We start from the raw sequence: 20,442 nt of genomic DNA on the forward strand, positions 1-20,442 counted from the left end.
TCGTTTTGAATTTCTCTGAGCGCTTGGCGTTTTTTTTTTATTATTATCTGCGCTGTGGGTTCCTGCTAGGGTCCCCCGACCCCTCGTCGCTTTTCTTCGTGCTCCGGGAGGCGGGCACGCGCGTTGCCCGCCGCCAGCTGGCGTAGCGCCGCCGCACGCGCCTGCTCGCGCGCGCACGTGCCTCGCTTCTGCGCATGCGTCTTCCCGCCGCGGCGTCTTTGTGGCCTTTTACATCTTTCTCCTTCCGTTTTCCTCGCGCGCCCTTTCTTTCGCCTCCTCACCTCGCGGATCCCTCCGTTCGCCGGCCGGACGCGGCTGCTGCTGCTTTGCCGGCGCATCAGTCGGTCGCGAACCTCGGCGCCGTCAAGTTGTGTGTATGCGGCGCTCGCGCGTTGGCTGCCTATTCCCTCACTTGTGCGTGCAGCTTTCGTAGCGTAGGCATCGTGGATTTTTCGTGTACTAACCGCGCCCTGGGTCCTCCTGCCTGTCGCAATCTCCGTGCGCTGTGGCGGCGGCATGTTCTCTGTGACTGCGGCGTTCGCTCGTCGCCGTCGGAGACGCCAGGACGGTGTGCTTGTGCTGCTGAGCGTCGTGCGGCCGCTGCCTGCTGGCGTCGGATGCCGTGCCTTCGAACAGCGTCACTGCTACGGCCCGATGGATTTCCGAGCGCGTGCCCAGAGCAGCAACTCCGCCGATGCCGTCTCGTTGTGTTAACGGCGCACGGTAGTAGTAGTAGTAGTAGTAGGTAGCTTTATTTAGGTGTGTTCATTCGCGCTGGGCCCCCGCATATCGGAGACGGATCTTGCGCCTCGCAATGACGACGACAATGGTGGATGCGACGACTTTGCTGACGGTGCCGACTTGTCGGTGTCTGCGCGAATCGACCTCGACGACGACGACTACGACGATCGGCGACGGCGCCGCGACGTCGTCTACGCGGCGTACCACCGTTTGCGCCTGCCGGTGTTGCTGCTGCGAATCGCCGGACTGCTGTTGCTGTTCCAGCTTCATGGTGCTCGAACCGACGCGGCAAATCGGTATGATGTATACTCCACCCTTGTTTTGCTTGCGACGCGGGCGCTGCTCAGCGTTGCAAGATACCCTTGCGTTTACATCACCGCGTTCGGTCAGTACGGCTGGTGGAAAGCGTCGATTCGATGTTCCCGGACATCCGCTCGGCGGCTTCCAGTGGTGGGGGTGAACCCGGTATTTGTGGCCTCTACTCCAGCAACAACATGCCGCAAGCGGGCCTTGCGTCGTGCATGTTTTTGCTGGTGTATGAAATGGCGTTGAAAAAAATAAAATGCGCATTTTGGAACAATGTTTGAAAGGTTGACGAGGCGTAATATGCACTTTAGCTCGAGCTTTACTGCCGCGTTGCGAGCAAACGTGCATGTTACGTGGCCGATACCTTATCGTTACTAGCTGAGCAGGAGTGTCTGACCAGTCAATCCGTAGTCTCCGTTGTACCAGTGATATTTTGTGTTCTACTAGTGATACCCCAGCTCGTTCGTATATATGTTTCCCTAGAATTGATATTTTACCAAGCTCAGTTAATATTGTTGCCAGCGGGACGCTTTAACTTGAGATTAAAGGTGACGTTGGTTTACGCATACGTAAATCTTCACTACTGGAGAATGGGAAGGGGATTGATGACAATTATTAGGGCAGTGCCGATGCTTCGGTAACGCTATGAAAGGCTGTCTTCTATCGTATGTACATACCAGTGCTGGTTATATACAAGGAGCGTATGAAGTGGTCTTCGTAGGATGCGAATATACTTCGATGTATACTGGACGTGTCTCGCGAAAGCGTCGGCACTTAATTCAGAGGCTTACAGGTACGCATATCTCTAGCCTTCAAGAAGCTCTATAATTGATTTAAAAAAAATCAGATTGCGTTGCCATAAATGGTGGTTAGCGTAAGCGCATCGACTGTTGTGCGGTGCGCAAAAAGGAAAACCGTCAAGGTTAGGTGAGGTGCAAGTCGCAGAGCTAGATTGACTGAAAGTCTCACTGGGATAGATGTTGAGTACCGAGTCCCTGTGCGGCGAAGCACGCCACTAAACCGTTTTCAAGGGGCAGCACTCTCTCATTTGTCGTAATTGGAGCTCAAAACGTTGTCTGTGGCTGCGCAACTTCGGAAATTCCGCGGCACTTATTCGATTCTTCTCAATCGTTTTGATCATAATCGAGGCAAGGGCCCTGTCAGTTACGAAAGTAAAAAAGTTTGAGATTTTTCATAACGATAACTGCAAACGAACTCGTAATCGACCGACCCCCTCTCCTCCCCCCCCCCTTTTGTGTGTGTGTGTGTGTTCACTGGTTGGGGCAGTTGTAAGTGTCGCTGGAGAATTGTTCTCTTTTGTGTTCCATCTCTAACCACTGGAAATGCCTAATGATATATAATACAGCAAGGTGAAGTGTTTTGTTTGTTTTTGCTCGGGAACGCTAGTGCTGCTGTTTAATCACAATACGCCGTTCGGATTCTCTCGAGCTGCGTCGGAAGTGAGAAGGATTGCTTGCGTGAAACGAATCTTGAATGATTTAGCGCGCCCTTGGGAAGCGCGAAAATCAGTTACGTGGTTCTTCATCGCATTGCCAGGAACGAAGGCATAATGCGGAGCGACGAGATGGCCCGAGAGCCCGCGAAGTTTTTACAATTAGCTCCGGCGACTGAGGGGCGAGTGAGATCAGTCGTTATTTTTCTTGTCGTTTAATGAGCAAACACCTCTTGATGGCCGCGGGTCAGTGCAAAACAAAAAAACGCGAATGTTATCTTTTGCTTCACGTTGGCGCCGGGACGGAGCCCTGTCGTCGTCGCGGAGGCCCCCCTCTTCGAGAGCTGAGGACCTGACGAAAAAAAAAAAAAAAAAGACATGCAAAGAGAGGGGAAACAGATCCGGCTTTTAAACGCTCCGCCCTGTGCAAGTTGGGAACCGCCCTGATAATCTGTGCGAGCGCTGCTGTTTCTTTTGCATTCTTTTTTTTTTTTTTCTCGACTCGTGCGGGGCTCACTTTGTTGCTTTTGGCGTGTTTTCGCGCTCAACGAGCCCGAACGCCAAGAGCTGCTCCAAATTCCTGCAATTCGTCGTCCTGGGAGTTCAGGAGTGAACACCCTCGCGGTTTTAGTGGGTTTTTTTTTTTTTTTCTTGAGCCAGTCCCACGCGTCGCATAGGCCGCCTTTCAACTGTAGGACTTCGAGTGCCGTTCAGTCGAGGGAAGAGATTCGCTCGCCATCGTCGCTTTCCTCCAAACGAGGGATTAGCGAGAGCCTCTCGTTTAAAACAGCCACGTTTGTAGATATATATGTAAGCTGCTTTCGACACCCATGTTTGGCGCCTCTTTCGTTCGAAAGACCGGTCCATTTGGGGATGTGTTGGCGTTTTAAATGAAGTGCCGGACCCATACTTGCAATAACCGAATTATTATGTCGTGTGAGTGTGGTTAAGGAAGCGAGACGAGTAGACGCTACTGGCAGACCGCTGCCATATTAACTTGTATATAGTGGCGGCGGATGTAGTAAAACACCCAACCAACTAGCGTAGGAGTTGGGGGGGGGGGGGGGGGTTCATACCCCTCCATTGAAGTAGTTACATTTTGTACGTCGGCATGCACGCGCGCAAACACATGAATCAAAATGCATAAAAAATTGGGCCGCCGCTCCCCCCCCCCCTCCCTTCTCTAATGAATATTACCAGCTTCTGATCTGACGAAACCGCACATTAATGATTAATGTGTATATCAGAAGTATCTACCCGTGTGAGATATTGTAGTCGCATCGGGTCGGTTTATTTTGTTGGTGTATCGTGGCGCTAATGAAAGTCGCCAACCAACCAACCGCCCGGCTGGCAAGTTGTTTCGTTTGCTGACCACACGAAATGCCTTGCCCGCCGAGTTGTCTTTCAGTGCGCGTTCCTCGTTTATCACTGAGAACGTGACCCAGAAAGCAGTTTATGTTAGCGAATAATCGATTATTTTGCGCACTCAGGTTTGGTTCATTTTGGCGAAAGAATGTTCGGAGAAAATTGAGTCCCTAAATTTCCGTTTATTGAATGGCGCGTCCTAACGTAAATCGTCATTTGGACATCCAGACTTCGATGCCGACCTTTTCTAAGTGTTTGTATCCTCCAGAGTTCAGTAACTTACTTCCTTGCTTGTCGGTAAAATATTTAGCCCTCTCCTGACTAGGAACCATAAACAAACGTCTGAAGTCTTCGTGACGTTAAGAGGGGGGGGGGGGGGGGGGACCATCTATTTTGTGAAAGAAGTTCTGCCTGTCCATACGCTGATTCACTCAAGAATGACGTCCGAAAATTCTCAAAAACAACATAAATGGGATCGTTGTTTTTCACCTTCATAATTACCATTTATGTGGCGGCTGGTTAGTATGGCTTGAGGCATTAGGGAGTTTTCGAATAGAGGCCCCAAAGAAATAGCTTCGATGCCACTGCGCATGCACAAAACCCAAACCGCGTTTGGGTTTTGCGTTGGGGACACTATTTCTAGAATTTAGCGGGAGCCCCAAAGTCTGCCCCAAAAGCTTTGCGTCAGACAAATGTGATGGTACTCACTGAAGGGACATGGACATGACCAATAATTGAGTGCCGTGGGTCCTATTCGAAAACTCTTCGTTTGCTCCTGTTTACCCCAAAGCGTGCATGCGCAAAGGGCTTTTAATATATATATATATATATATATATATATATATATATATATATATATATATATATATATATATATATATATATATATATATATATATATATATATATATATATACACACACACTTGTGGTCTCGCGTTCCAACATCTTCGTCGTCCTACCATGCACAACCAAAGCTCTCGGCAACACGTGTTATGGTAATATTTTTTTTTGAGGAAAACGGGTTAGTGAGGTTCAGCAGCAAACATCACGCTGTCGCATGCCGAATCACACTGACGCACCAAGGCTATGGCGGCGCTTTCGCTGGCTCCGCTTGCGAGAAAAGCTCAGTCGATACCTTCTTGCGCTCACGAGTGATGGCGAATTATGCACTATGCGATACTTCAACGCAGTAATAGCACGAAGGCGAGTTATGAAGGTTTATGGAGTGGAGGTTGATAAGAGCAGGTGTATATGTAGAGAATACTACGACGAAACTTGTACCACGTCTCTAAAGCTCTTGGGTCAGTGGCACATAGCAATCTGGAGAATCGCCCTAGGACAGGAACATGTGCAATTGCTAAGTCATGGTTAATCGCATAAATCGAAGAAGCCCTCGGGCGTGTTCGGTGCGAGTATTTTCTCATCTGCTGCAACGTATGCTGGCATGTTCTTGAGTGGATTTTTTTTCTCGTTATTTTGTACTGAAGGTTTATGTGAAGATATATAGGGAAGTGTCCAAATCCTGTCATCGTTCAACCTTTGTTGGTGCCCACACGGGAGAACACGTCGCAGGTATACTGTGGCTCGGCTGTCATTGTACTGCGTTTTGCTCTCTCTAGCGAAGCATTCGCCGAGGTTGCGATAGGCAGCAAGTGTAGATATAGCCCGCGATGCTCAGTTTTCTTCACAAACGCAGTGATCAACCGTGTGAAGGTGTGACTCGGGTCTGCGCAACGCGAGCTTTTTCGCAGCTGCAACTCGTCGCGCTCACTGCGGGCCCATGTCCTGGTTGTGCACTAATCACGCCGAGGTTGCATGGAAAGTCGCTAAGGGTGCACTAGAAAATGTGGTGGCTGTGCGAAAAAGGGCGTTGGCGGGTAGTTAGTTTGTACCGCTGAATTTGAACAGCGTGGCTGAACGCGGTTGCGTTCAGCCACGCTGCGTTATGAGTTAGCGGTGCACACGGCGATAAGCCGAGCGTGTCCCCTTTGGCGTTGCGTGAGCCCCGTTTGGTTGAGTCGCATTTTGGCTGCTGCGGATGCGGCCCCTTCTCGGTTGCTTCTGCTCGGCGCGCACGACGTCTCTTTCAACAACGAAGCTTCGGCGGCGGCCCTGTTCGTCTGCTACAGTGTGCCCAGCTTTTGGCAGCCTCGGCTGAGGTAGAAGGGCCGTAGCTAGCGCTGAGGGGGCTAGGCAAACGATTGCTGAACCTCGCGTGCCATGGCTCTCGTCGTCCTTTTTGCTTTTTGTGTTACAGAGTAGTCGGTGGTGTGGCGGCGTTGTGTGTTGCTGTGGTGTGTGTGCTTGGCGGCGCGGTCGTTGGCTCCTCTTTCGGCGGGTGACGTATGGGCGTTCCGCTCCAGTGGTGGCTTCCGGGCGCCCCCTTCAGCGCTGTCCACCCCCGTCGCTGGTGGCGGGCGACCCTCCGTTCCCGCTGCCCGTAGGTGGCCTCTTGGTCGTCGTTGTGTAATTATCCGCAGAGATTTCGGTTCGCTTGAGGAAGGATGGGAGCGGTGTGACAGGGACCGTTGGTTTTCAGTAACCGGTGCACGGGGCGAGGACCGTGCTACGCTTCCCCTGAAATCTGTTTGCACGCAATCGCACCTGCGGGAGAAGGACCTGTTGATCAAGTTGCATCGGCATTCGTATAGAATGTCGCTTACTGGCCCAATGTGAAGAGCTGGTCTGACACCGTTTTGGCAAGTGAGTGAGTCGCAACTTGCGACCTCGTTCGCACGGGCGGCAGCACTGGGGGAACGACTAGTGAGCTCCCAGAGGGAGGAGGCACACGTTGGCAGAATCGAAGTTTGGTGGGCTGCCGGCCCTGCATCTTCAACCGACGTGTATGTCCCCAGTGCGGTGAATCGTACTACCATATAAGTGAATGCAGGTTGGGGGGGGGGGGGGGGCTGAATGCAAAATTGGTGCGCATTTTTTTTCCCGTTTTCAAGCCAGCGGAACGCGGTCCGACGAGGTCGGTGGGAAGTACCTGTACCCGGGCAAATTCCCTTCCCACCGGCGTTCTTCTACCTACGCTCACTTTTTTCCACGGGTCTATATATAAATCGTCCGTAGGTGGGTTTCTCGCCGGAAAACACGGTACGTGCATCCTCTCGAACCCGGTTCGGCCTTGTTGTGCGTGTGTCAGTCGTCGCGACTGGCGCGCCTTTCGTAAACGCAGTACCATTATAGCGTCCGCCGGGTCCGTTCCCCGCGTGTGTTTTTCCGGCGCGGTTCCGTAGCTTCTCTCGCTGTCCGCTTAAGTTTCTCTTTTTTTTCTTTGATCCCGTTCGGTTCGCGAGTTGGGGGTTCGATTCCCAACGTCATCGACCGCATTCAGGTGGATGCACAATGTTGTGGATGTACGCTAAGCAACACTTGGTCAGGAAAAGAAACAGCAACTTGTTCGTCGTAGCCAACTGTGCAGTTTTCGTTCCGTTAAACATCATAGTTGTAATGTTCAATCCCTATATCGAATGCCTGTTTGCAAACTTATTTTTGGTACTCTATTGAAGACGTTCTCATGGGGAAACAAATGTAAGCCTGTGGCATCACTTCCAGAATTTTCGTCCAAATATATATATATATTTTTTCAAGATACCCAATATACTGCCGCATTCCAATATTACCATATCGCCCGCGTCTGCCGATCTGCGGGGTATGATTCCATGCTTATACCTTACGTAAACAGTGTGCATAGTACCACGAGCATTAAAGAACCGAATTTCCGGGCTTGGAAGTAAAGCCTGGAGCTGTTCGATTGAATATCACGTTTCTTGTTTTTTGCTTAACGAGTACGCGCATACCAGTGAGTGAGAAAACGTGAACTTTCGAGTGGTTTGATTTCGGGGAAAAGAAATAGTAATCAGCATCGTGAAAGCCGTTGTACACTTTGCGCTCTGATCTCAACGTATATATGTTACGCACTAACAAGTCTGATTACCCGAACTCATCTGGTGGTTATCGCCGCACTATAGGTTACTCATAAGTGCGCACCTGTCAATTAAGCCTTAGCTGCGAAGCAACCTTTGACCTATGTGTCGCATGCCTATTATAAAAAAAAGAAGCGTAAATTTAATGAAGTAACGTTTTTTTGTTAGATTAATGAGAACTAACAAAAATGGCGCCAAGTACAGGGGTTGTTATTAGAAGTAATTGCAATGTTTAAAAAAGTGGAATAACACATAGCTTGCCGCCGGCAGGGATCGTCTCTTAGTCAACATTAATATTATGCCTATTGTAAAGGTGAGGTAAACACAAGCGTGGAGAATGCCCTCGCACTATGCACATATTTGCTTCTTTTCAGCTACCCTACTGGTGGTGGGCCATAGTGCGTGCCGTTTTCTCGACTCGTTTAGCTGCGCTCTCCGAAAGGCACGGAGCGGTTATGACCCGGTAAGTGTAGGGGGACTTGCGTAGCGCCGCTTCCTTCAGCAGCCTGGCATCGCATATCGGTCAAACGACGGAGAGCGCAGGACTTTCAGTATGATTCGTTGTACCGGTAACTTCGTTGTAAAGGCTGCGCAACGCAGCGATCCCAATACAGCCGGCACGCGTATGATGGAATCCTTCGATATAAGCGACATTTCGCTGTAAAGGCGTTCGACCGTATCGACCCGGTTAATCGATCTCGTTGACCGTGAAACGTTGTCAATTTGTGCTGCATTCACTTGCGGACGCTACAAGAAAGAAATGAAGAAAGCGTGGTGCAGCCACCTGCGCGCTTGGCTCAGCGGCGGTGGCGGCGGCAGCTTTCGCGCGCTCTCGCCCGACGCACGTTGCGTGTACGGGCATGCATGCATCCGTGGGAGGGCTCTCTCTCTCTCTCTTGTGCCCAACCCTCGCAGTGGCGCCAGGTTCTTTCCGCCGTTGTCGAGGCCGCCGTGGGAAAGGGAGAACGACCCTCGCGCTCGAGGCACCGACGCAAACGATTCCGTAGATCGTGGACTCGAATCCTCAATTGTTTTTTTTTCCTTGCTTTGTGGGTGTGTGTTCGCGCGAAAAAAAAAAGGGGGGTGGGGGGAGGTCAGATGTTCTTTTGTCCCTGCCACTCGAGAAACTGTCCCAGATGTTTCGCGGACCTTGCCGGCACACGTGTATTCATTCGTCTATGCCACGCATGTGTGTTGCCCTCCAATGGTCTCCCCTAGCAACGCTGCCGATTTTCTTGCATTGGTTGGCGGTTTCAAATGACTGGTGCAGTTTACATGCACTTTCGGTAGAACCACGTGCACCGCTGTCCTTACTCTTTTCTTCTTGGCCAACTTTGTGAACCACTAACCCAAGCGCGTGGTTACACCAGTAAGTTGCCCCGCCGCGGTGGTCTAGTGGCTAAGGTACTCGGCTGCTGACCCGCAGGGCGCGGGTTCGAATCCCGGCTGCGGCGGCTGCATTTCCGATGGAGGCGGAAATGTTGTAGGCCCGTGTACTCAGATTTGGGTGCACGTTAAAGAACCCCAGGTGGTCTAAATTACCGGAGCCCTCCACTACGGCGTCTCTCATAATCATATAGTGGTTTTGGGACGTTAAAACCCCACATATCAATCAATCAACCAGTAAGTTGGTGTTCGTGGAAGTATCTGTCTAGTATCTTGCTGTCGAGCGGCTTCGAGGGTACTTACCGGCCACACGTGCGTAGTAAACTGTCACCGTGGCATGGGAACATTCATTTCTCAAGGACTGTCGAGCATGCATGTGCCCCGGGACCTTATTGCCCCCACGCTTATCAGGGACACGCTCGCACGGTGGTCAAGGTTTTCCCCGTGAACGTCGTCTCCTGGCGTCGTGGGGGTTCGAGGGTCATTCATTGTTGTCCATCCGCTGTGGGTGATTTGTGGCGCGCGTTTGTCTTCCAGGTAGGTACACGTGCGCAACTGTCTTTCTGAGCGTGGTGCGACGGTCGTAATCGAATTGAAAACGTCTGCACGGTGGCGCTGGGCACATATGCGTGCAATAAACAGAAGGTGCTCGTCTGGACACCTCGCAGTGCGGTGCTTAACGAAACAAAGCTTGTCTAGTGGTCATTAGTTGGACGCGCTCAGTGCCAATTGTGGCTCGCGAATGTTTGCAGAGAGAGAGAGAGAGAGAGAGAGAGGTGCGTACAGAAAGTTGCAGCTACGCAAAATCGTGGAATAGATTACGGCGTCGTAAGCTGTCGTTACCAGCGTCATGTAGCGCTTGCCGGGCGGTGCGCGCTGTCTGGGTAGTATTATTTACACGTATGGACCATTGAACGCAGGCCGACCGATTCACGTTGATTAGCGTCGCTGTGCTGTATACGTGGTCACCGATGAAGGTACTACGTGGGCAAACTATGCGTAACACTAAATGCGGCGCTGTATTGCAGAGACTGCAGACCTTCCAACTCTGTTATTGCTCTCAACTCTGTTATTGCCCTCAGCTTAGGCCCTTAAGAAAAGCGCCGTTGTCTGTACACAAACAATTTCCTATATGCGCTGTCTCGGCTACGATTTTTGTGCGTCTCGCAACACCGACTGTTCTCTGTTTTCGATTGTGAGAGGCGTCTACGCGCTTATTTGTTTATCCTCTGCCAACGAGCGGCGAAAGTGGCCGATCGTCTCCCTTGCGAAACTCGGGAGAGGAGCGTTTGCGGCCGCGCGTCAAAACGACTTTTCGCGCCTTTTGATCGTCACGATCGTTGCGGCCTCCACCGCGGAGTGCACAATGATTCTCTCTATAGAAGTCCCCCGTGTGCCGCCTTTGCTCAGATCTTATTCCATGGCCCTCGTACGTGTTCTTTCGGGGTGTCCTGGTTTTCGCGGCCTTTTTTTGGCCATTGCCGTATACTGCGGCATACTTTTCTCTGTTTAAGTGGGCATTTTTTCTCTCCCCTCGTGTGCGTTACTCGATCGGATTGGGACTGAAAAAGCGCCTTGCGCTGGCAAATAGTGCACACCGTGGGTCTTCGGAGGCCGCACAAGATGGCGGCCGTGGTGTAGAATCGACGCAACATATATATATTTTTTTTAAATCTTGGTGAAGCAACCGGTTGCCTCGCGGTGACATATTTATGTATATTATACGTAGCAGCAAGTGTAGAACAAGCGTAGTAGGGATCAGTTGGGCGCGGTACGAACGGACATCTTCGCACCATGCATATACACACTAGCCTGATCCGGTGCAGCAGTTACATCAAGTGTATACAAACGGCCTCTGATGGTAGCCTCGGGCTCTCAGGAGTGGTTAAAGGCTCCGTGACTTCAATCACGAACTTGCACTCCATACGAGGTATCAAAGACATTGCGTTTCAGGGCAGTTTCTTGCTTTATATAGACGCACCAATTGCGAGGTTGAAAAGCGTCGCGAGGGTTAAAGCTTATAAAATGGGAAGCAGTGCGTGTAGATTACAAATGTCGATTGGCGTTCGCTCGCAGTGAAATAGACGTGCGAATCATGTGTAAGAACAGGATGCTCAGGGAAATAAAGTCGACATCCAATGTAGCTACAATATCTGGGGTTTGCCGTTCCTAAACCACGATATGATTATAAGAGATGTCGTAGTGGAGGGTTCCGGAAGTTTCGCCCTCCTGGGGTTCTTTAACGTGCATCGAAATGTAGGTACAAGGTCCTACAGCATTTTCGCCTCCATCTAAAAAAAAAAATGCAGCCGGGATTTGATCCCGTGACCTTCGGGTGAGCAGTCGAGTGGCATAACCACTAAACCACCGCGGCGGGCAACATCCAATGTGCAAACCGCACGCTTATATCAATTTAAATTGAGTCCGTGTAGAGATGATTCTGCACTGCAATGCGGCGGCCAACACGTGTTCTACTAATTTCGAGGAAAGCGTGAATGCCTAGACGCTTCAGCTACGATGGGACTAAGCTTTACTTTATATATTGCGGCTGGATCGACGGGCTCACTTTGTAGTTTTACCAATATCTTTTCATGAGAGCAGATGCATGTACTTTCGCTTCTTATATCGCTTTTTCATTGGGATATTGTCGTTTTCCTTTTTCTCTTCTTTTTTTTTGGGGGGGGAGGGGGTCCCAAGGTGACCGAAACGTGCTAAAAAATGAGGAATGAGGGTGCTTTCAGACTAAGTTCTCCGAGTCCGGCCGACGTAGTCTGGAGTGATTGTGCGTGGCTCGGGCATCAACCCCGTGTCGAGCGTCGTGTCTGGACCTGCCGCGGCACGCGCGAGGGAGAGGGGCGCGCTTCACGTGCCGCCACTCTGGGCGGCCGCGGTCCCTTGCCGACGCGAGGGAGCGGCGGCCCGCGGTGTGGGCGGTTTTCCCACGGTCGGCGGCGGCGGCGACCCGGTCCGTCCCGGAACAGGCACGCTCTCTCCTCTCTGGTCACTTTTGGCAAACGAGGCCCCGCTGTCTCTCGTTGGACGGACGGGCCTCCCGACGCTTTTTTGATTCGGGGTGGCCTCTGGTGCGGATTTGCGCGTCAATCTGGCGCCTCGTCCTGCTGCCGCCGCCGGGCGTGTCTAATTGGGACGGCGCAGTCGCTTTTCCTCCGCGTTGCTGCTGTTGATACACCCGCTGACCCCGGGTTCGTTCTCATTTCTGGTCAGCGCGCCGTTCTGTTTTGGCAGCGCCGCCTCTCCTCCGCCTCCGCACCATGAGTCAGCGGACTGACGCTCGTCGGGTCGAGCGCGAGAGAAGCCCGAGATCCCGGGCACCCACGCAGCGGCGGCCCCCGTCGGAGAAGCAAAAAAGCCTGCCGACGACCCGTCGTCGTCGCTGTGCTGCGGGGTTTCCGCGCTGGCGTCAACGCTTTCGCTGGCGTCAACGCTCAGCTAGCACTCGCTGTGATTCGGTCGGCCCGGGCGGCCGCCTACTACTGAGCTGCGATCGCATACATTGTTCGGAAATATTAAAATGGAGCACCTGAACACTATTTTCAGCCTGATGTTCGTCGCCTCCTTTTCTTGCTCCCATATGATGACTAGCTCAAAAAGTTGCGCCCTTTACGCGGAAAGGCTCGGCAAATATGAGCGTGTGAAATTTAGCGACGCCTTTACAGGAGTCGCCGTATAAACGAGTTCTCCCAGTTGATGCAGTTCGCATGTGTTGCTGCTTCGTTACTTTCTTCTATCGAAGGAACCTTGCGGGCCCATTTGAGATTGTTTTTTTTTTTAGACAAACGGCTTTTTTGTGTACTAATGTTCGTTGTCGGGTCTGATCGCGTTTGTAGAGCTTTACCGCGTCAAGCTGTAAAGAGGGCCGTTCTTTTCTCCTGCACAGCTTGCTATGGCGTGCATTTCAGTAGCGTATGAAGCCCCTTTGGTATTCGAAAAAGGTGGATTTTACGCCGAAACGAGTTCTGTAATCGCGGGCGGCTTGATTGTATCCCGAAGTCAGGTTTTTGTTCTTATTCTTTCCTCTGTGCCTTCTGGCACGTGGAAACGGGCTGGCAAAGTGTTTGGAAGAACAAAAAAAGAAATAATAAGAACGAGTGCAAATGCTGGGTAAACGGGGGGGGGGGGGGTATTTATGTGTTTTAAAGAGAAAAAAAATGGAGCAGTGTGACTATAGGAGAAGCTCAACAAGCGAGTGTGGCGGCCTCGTCCTGCGTAAAAAGAGGGGGGGGGGGGGGGTCTTCTTTTGAGTCAGGCGTGCCTTGCGGCAGCGCAGCACACGTTACAAGAGAAGCCTTTTCTCTCGAGGAAGTTCCCAGACAAAGGAAGAACAACGGCGGCCTGCCGCCTTGCGGGTGCAAGAATCTCGAGAAAATGCGGAGGGAAAGAGCGAAACCTCAGCAGCTACAGCGTCTGCGTGCAGTTCTATGGCCGCAGCGCGGTGGCTTCGTCGGCGGGGGCAGCAGAGGGTAAAAAAAAAAAATGGAGCAAGTGTGGAAGTGGCCTCCGCTTGCGGCGTGGACTGGCTGCCGTATAACAGCAGCAGAAAGCGCGTGTAATGATCGCGGAATGCGCCGTCCCCGCCTCTGTCGCTTTTTGTATTTACTTTCGCAGAGTTTTGCCCGAAAAATATTGAGGACGTCCGAAAGAGGAAACTGACGTGTAAACCCTCTCCGATTCGCGTCTGTGGTGATGTGACGAAGGGTGTGCGTTAGCCCAGTGCAGCGCTGTAAACTGAACCGACGCGGCGCACACTATTTCGCAGTATTAGTTGTATTTCGTTGATTGGAAGGCGACAGAGATCTTTAAATGGCGGCATATTAGAAGCCACTCGGTTCCTGCTGTTCTTTTTGCACCAGCCCGGCTGACTCATGCGCATTGGCTGGAAACAACTTTGCTATGCCTAGCGCGGAGTCGTGGTTTGATTTCTCGGCGGCGAGAGCGCCGGTGTACTGGAGGTTTCGGCTTTCGCTGAAGGGGAGGAGCCCCCCTATATAATCAAAAACTCATGCCGAGCACTCCCCACTGTGCAGTCTCTGAGCGCCTCTGCTCTGGGACACTGTAACCCAAATGACGTTCGAGTAACAAAGATCACTATTTTTTCCCCTTACTTTTCACGCTTAGCATCCTACGGGCCTTGTCAGCGAGGACCGAAAGTACTTGCGTAAGCCTTCCATATCAAACTTAACGACAACAATTCGTGTGAAATACGCTGCTATGTCTCCGTGCCCTTGTTAGTGCGATCGATCCATCAGACCCCTCGCCCGTGCACGTTTTTTTTTTCTTCTTCTCTGTATCATATTGTATCTTGCAACACTTGCAAAACCTTCCTAAAGTTCCTGAGATCTCTCCGTAACAGAGACTGCCAACGCTACCCACAATACCGCTGCTTCTGCCACCTTCACTATGTCATGAAAGGGGCAGAAGTCCTCCATTCTGGACACTGCAGTTCCGGTGAAGTCAGTGTCGAACATGAAGGTGAAGTGCCATTTGTAACTCGTGCTTCATTTTGTAAATTCTGTGCATATTCCGAGGCTAACATGGCATCATGGGGGGAGGGTCCGATAGGCACCCTTTCCTGAAACACTTAAAAGTGCACTAAATAGCAAAACGATTTTTCGCCTATGAATAAAGTAGAATATACAATCCCGAAAAAAACCCCTCTTACCGCGACATGACGCTTGGTAGGCGATGAAACGCACGGAAATAAAATGCGGGTGGAACCGCCACCGTAAGATTCCTGCCCCAAACATCGTGACGTTGGTAATTTTGAATACCGTCTACTGGGTCCTATAGCTTCTACTCGATAAAAGTCAAGTACATTGTAATCTGTCGGATCCATAGACCGAGCACAGAAGTTTCGGAAATCTTCATCGAGCCCATGTCACGAAAATACGAAAAATACATTTCGAAATTTGTTACGTCACGCTCGGAGATTTCGTTGCGAAATCTAAAAATGAGACTTCTAGCTTGATTTTTTCCGTTAATGTTGAACTTACGACAGTGAAACTCGTGGCATTAGAGTTCTCAGAGTGAAGTTTGTCAATCTCAACGGAGTCACTGTTTCTCTTCAGTGTCTATTTAATGAGTGGGAGGCTGCCTTCCGCAGCTGGAGGCCCAACATTTTATGAGGCCGTTCTATAATGGGTTTAAAAGGGTAAAGGAGGCCTACTTCAAGTAGTCCTCCTTCCATCTTCTATTTAATGGCCCCCTTCCCTTATAGCAGGGATAAATAGAGTTGTTCTTTCGTTCGTTCGTATTTGAGAAGCCTGCGACACTCGGCACTCAATGTTTCAAAACTTCAACTGGGCTGGTGATGTCTTTATGAGGGTTGGCGTTTTGACGCTAATTTCGCAAGTATAGTGCACCAAAAGTTGCATAACACGACGTATAATACCCCTGTCACACTAGATATTTTAATGTCATTCGAATGGAATGAGATTCGCATCTAATGACATTATGCAGCTTCTACTCATGTATATGTAATGCCTTTAGAATCGAATGACTTGGCAATCGAATGAGTTCGAGAAACACGTTCGCCGTCGCAGTCGAACTGAATGTATACTCTCTATCCCTGGCACTATACTCAAAAAGTTTTCATTCGGCATTCTCAATTTGCCCCGCATTCGTGGAAACACGGAATCAATGTTGCCTTTCTAAGGCATTTATCAATTTAACGAGATCAGGTGTCCGGAAGGCTGTCGCAGAATGTTTTTATTCCCCACCTCAGTGCGTGTAATGTAAAACAGGCTGACGCCTTTAGTGCACCTGCGTGCGTGTATCTCCAGCGATGGCATCAAGGGGGCTTATGTCGTTCCTTTTTTTTTTTTTAATCTCACAGTCAAGTCTGTTTTTCTGCCTTATGCACATTTTTCGCTCCGCCAATTACCTGCTGCGGCTTGGCGTCGTCGTTCAGCGGATCGTCCTGGTTTGTAGTGACCATATAGATTAAATGATATAAAATTTCTATGCGTCTTTATTTAGCGAGGGGACTTTCCGGACGTGTTTCGCTTTTCTACAATTTCTACAACTTTGCTTTTCTACCACTCTAACCTTCCGCTACTTTTCCGGCGATTTTATTTTTCTGAATGATCGGCATTGCTATCAGGAAGGAACATCATTACTTTTTTCTGTCTAGCACCGCCACGGATGGAATGGCATTCGTTACAGCGAATAGCATTTGGACCTATGATAACATTAACACCTCCAGCTCCAGTGTGACAGGGGTATATACAGGGTGTTTCAAGAAATGGGTTCTATATATATATATATATATTAATCGGGAAAAAGGCGCTATTTGCTCGCTGTCCTCACAGTTGCTTTTTCTATAGCGGCAGGCATCTTAAAAGGGTTGAAGATATTAATTTGGAACGTTAATTAGAAGAAAGTTAAAATAATTAACTTTTCAATTAGAGAAGTTAGGCAGTTAAGTCAAATGGGAGAATTGCAGTCCTTCATGCGAAAAACCGATTGCCGCTTTAGATTTTGGAAAAGCGGCCTCTAGTAATGGCTGCGAATTAATAAAATTCTCAAGTCGGCGGCGAAACCGAAACGCGAAAGAGTGACTCTGAAATGAGAGAGCCTTGTTACATCAACCATCAACCGACTTATTTGTGTGGGTGTGTGGGCTGCGCTCGCAATTGACAGCACGCATGACGCGCATACGTTAATGAACGGGGAAGAACTGCACCCCTGTAACCACTATTTTGAACTGCGACGTCATTGTATCCGTCTGCTTGTCGCGCTCATCGGCCTTTTGGCTTCGGTTTCACCGCAGAATTTAGGAGAATTTAATTAATTCGCAGTTAATACTATAGACGCCGCTTTACCGAAATCTCAAAGCGGCAATGGGTTCTTCTCATGAAGGACTTCAATTCTCCTCCTTCATTTAACGCCTAACTCCATGAAAAAAAAAAAGTTAGTTTAACTTTCCTAAGTACAGTTACACATGATGTCTTCAACCCTCTTAAGATGCCGGCTGTTACAGAAAAAAGCAACTCTGAAGACAGTGAGCAAATGGCGCCTTTTTCTAGTTTTTAAGTAATATTGGACGATTTCTAGAAACACCCTTTATTATATGCGAACATGGGCGCAACACCGAGTCTGTGTTCGCCTTCCTTTCTCGTGCCCCTTCTTTTTTGTGGCGCTAGTTGCGATTGTGTCTGTGAGCTGAAATGTAGCAAAATTATATGCGTCGACAAGGTGGGAAGACGTAAAAGACTGAAGAATGGTATACCCACCAGCTCATTTTCAGTGTTGCACAAAATGTTGCGAAGGTTACTGCAAACAGGATTATCCAAACACTTAATCTTATTAACCAACCCAGGGTGCAAGAAACGTATCGACTACAACTAACCCTTTTTATATAGTGTGGCTCTCGTAGGCTACGAAAAGGCACTCGACTGAGTAGAAATATCCGCATTCTTGGAAGAATTATGTTGCAGGGGAGCACTTGAAGCATATATACCTTAACCCGCATCTGCAAATACTCCAGAATCACCTTGCCTCTCCTCAGGAAAATAGCAAAGTGATTGCGATCAGTGAAGGTGTAAGTCAAGGAGGTACTGATGCGATCTCTCCAGTGTTCTTCACGACTTGCTTAGAAGTATTCAAAGGGTCGGTGGATTGGGTAGCGATGAGAAGGAAATATGCGGAAGTAATAGCAGCTTACGATTTACAGATTCAGCAATGATGGCGATGAATTGCAAGATAAGGTCCTGAAATATATATATCGCAGGACCTAGATCGGAGAAAGTGCCTAAGCAGGCATAAAAAAAAATATCAATATGCTGAACACAAAGGTAATCTTATGATCGGCAACCAACCTTCCAAGTTTGTGAGATTATATATAACTATAGCCGCCACGGTAGTCTACAGTAGTTACTGTGCGCTACTGCTGACCCGAAAGGTGCAGTTTCCACAGCGTATTCCGCGTATACCAGTATATGATTTCGCACTGACCGGTAAAATTTCAGTTGCAACAGGGAAAACAGGTATCATAAAAAATGGTTGTTGTTACCTTTAAGGACAAATGTGCGTATGACGTAACGGCAAATGATAGCCGTAACATTAGGAGAGTGGTTGACAGCAGAATGGCTCAGAGAACAAACGTGGCTAGTTCACTTTAAGCGGAAGAACTCCATCTGGGCTGGCCATGTGATATGTAGCAGACATGCGGTGGTGTGTGAGAGCAACAAAATAGGCAACAATGGATGAGAAACGCAGTCGAGGACGGGAGCGAGTTAGATGGAGGGAAAAAAATTAACAATTGTTTGCTTGAATTGCAAGGTATCAGCTTCTCTCTTTCTCTCTCCCTCTCTCTCTCTCTCACACGCACGTATATATATATATATATATATATATATATATATATATATATATATATATATATATATATATATATATATATATATATATATATATATGGAGAGAGAGAGAGAGAGAGAGACTTCGTGCTCTCTCTTTCTCCGTCTTTAAAACTCCCTCATCCTTGACCACAGTGTAGGGTAGCATACCGGTCCTGTGCTAGACTGATGAACGTACTTGTATTTCTTTTCTCTTCTCCTCTTTCTCCTTCCTTTCTTCGTAGCAGTGCGTAGCGAGGTTTCACGTTCTCATGTCTGCTCGTTCGCCTGTACGCATGTGATGGTATTACTAAGTAATCCGTTAAAAAAAGAAAAAAGGAAGGGTATACAAAGGGCGACTGCTATATTAGTTGATGCTGTTACGGTGTCCGCGTTTTTTTTTTTTTTTTTTTTTTCGCAAATGGTACGCTTCGAAGTTAAGCGCCGACTTCCTGACTGTGACTTCAGAAGTTGCTCTCCTGGTGAGTCCTCGCCTACCTCTCTCTCATTTTCGCTTATTTTTTTCTAGGCCGACTCTCGGTATACATCCTTTCGTGTCTCTGGCCAACTCTTGTGTCGTGAGGCAACGGCGGAAATGCCAGCAGTGATAAGCAGCCGGCGCTAGCCGCGCATTACATGTGGCGGTGCTTTTAGAGAGAGAGAGAGAGAAAGTCCCTTTTTTATTGGGCGTGCTTTCTTGCCTCTCCTCCTCTCGGGTGTTTCTTTGGAGAGCCGCTTTTGATTCGCGTGCCGCCGCCGCGTTGTTCCAGGTCGTGCCATAGAATGCGGAGCTGGCCGCCGCGTCGCTGCATTCTTTCCGCGCTTATCTGGTGACAATTGGTCGCCATCCGTCGCGCGGCTCTTTTGCATGTGCCGGCACGTGCTGTCGTGGCTGCTTCCGTCGTCGCCGCCGCCGACTGTCTACGCTCCGGGTGATCACCGCGCACACGCGACACTAGGACGCGTACCGTTTGCCGCCGTCTGGCGGCCTTGCGTAATAAGGACGCGCTGGTCGGAAGCTCGCAAATGATCTGTCCCAGCAAGCCTGTAGTTAAGCGGGAAGCTTTTTTAGCGACGCTCTGATAGGGCGTGCGCGCTTCGCCCCCCCCCCCCCCACTCGAGAGGGAATCTGAATAGAAATAACGTTGCGTTTGTGTAATTGGAAAATTTTCCTTTCACAATACCAGCAGCGCTGTTCACGCCGCGAGATGACGTTTGGTGAGCGAAGAAAAAGAAAACTGGGGAAAACATGTACGGGTTGTCGTAGGAACTCGCCGTGACGTGATAATCTGATGACGCCTACTTGGTGGTATGTTAGTGTTACTAATAAAAAAAAGTTGAGTGCCATTGTGTTTTAGGGGAGCGAAGAACTTAGCCGAACGAAGTCGAACAATAACTATTTATTGTCTTCTCAGTATATACTGCATGTAGCCCCGCCGCGGTGGCCTAGTGGCTAAGGTACTCGGCTGCTGACCGGCAGGTCGCGGGATCGAATCCCGGCTGCGGCGGCTGCATTTCCGATGGAGGCGGTAAATGCTATAAGCGCGTGTGCTCATATTTGGGTGCACGGAAAAGAACCCCAGGAGGTCGAAATTTCCGGAGCCCTCCACTACGGCGTCTCTCATAATCATATGGTGGTTTTGGGACGCTAAAGCCCACATATCAATCAATCAAGCGCGGCAGGCGATTGTCCTAGCGACTTACGATACCCGTTCATGTACTGGGCGATGTTAACGGATAGGAATATCGCCGGCCATTCGACTCATGACGGTTGCGTACACGCCGTGCCCATTAGTGCTGGTGTGTATGCATCCAACTTTGATGTTGAAATGTTTTTTTTCCTATACTTATACCCAATTATAGTCATTTCCAGTGGACGGTATGATTGATTAGTGTCATGC

The 20,442-nt window shown here is 49.6% G+C and overlaps 1 protein-coding gene across 3 annotated transcripts in view; it reads left to right on the forward strand.

The window, feature by feature from the left end:
• Positions 1-20,442, forward strand: part of LOC119161327 (protein spitz) — a 153,617-nt gene that overhangs the window by 94,410 nt on the left and 38,765 nt on the right. The window contains exon 1 of one of the 3 annotated variants that reach the window (XM_037413736.2): positions 357-1,037. The exons of the other annotated variants lie outside the window; for them this stretch is intronic. Coding sequence (XP_037269633.1) covers positions 815-1,037 — 223 coding nt within the window. The 5' untranslated portion in view covers positions 357-814. Of the gene's footprint in view, positions 1-356; positions 1,038-20,442 lie in introns of those variants that run through there. 3 annotated transcript variants of the gene reach the window in all.

Source organism: Rhipicephalus microplus, chromosome X (genome assembly GCF_043290135.1).
Source record: "Rhipicephalus microplus isolate Deutch F79 chromosome X, USDA_Rmic, whole genome shotgun sequence".
Classification (NCBI taxonomy): domain Eukaryota; kingdom Metazoa; phylum Arthropoda; class Arachnida; order Ixodida; family Ixodidae; genus Rhipicephalus; species Rhipicephalus microplus.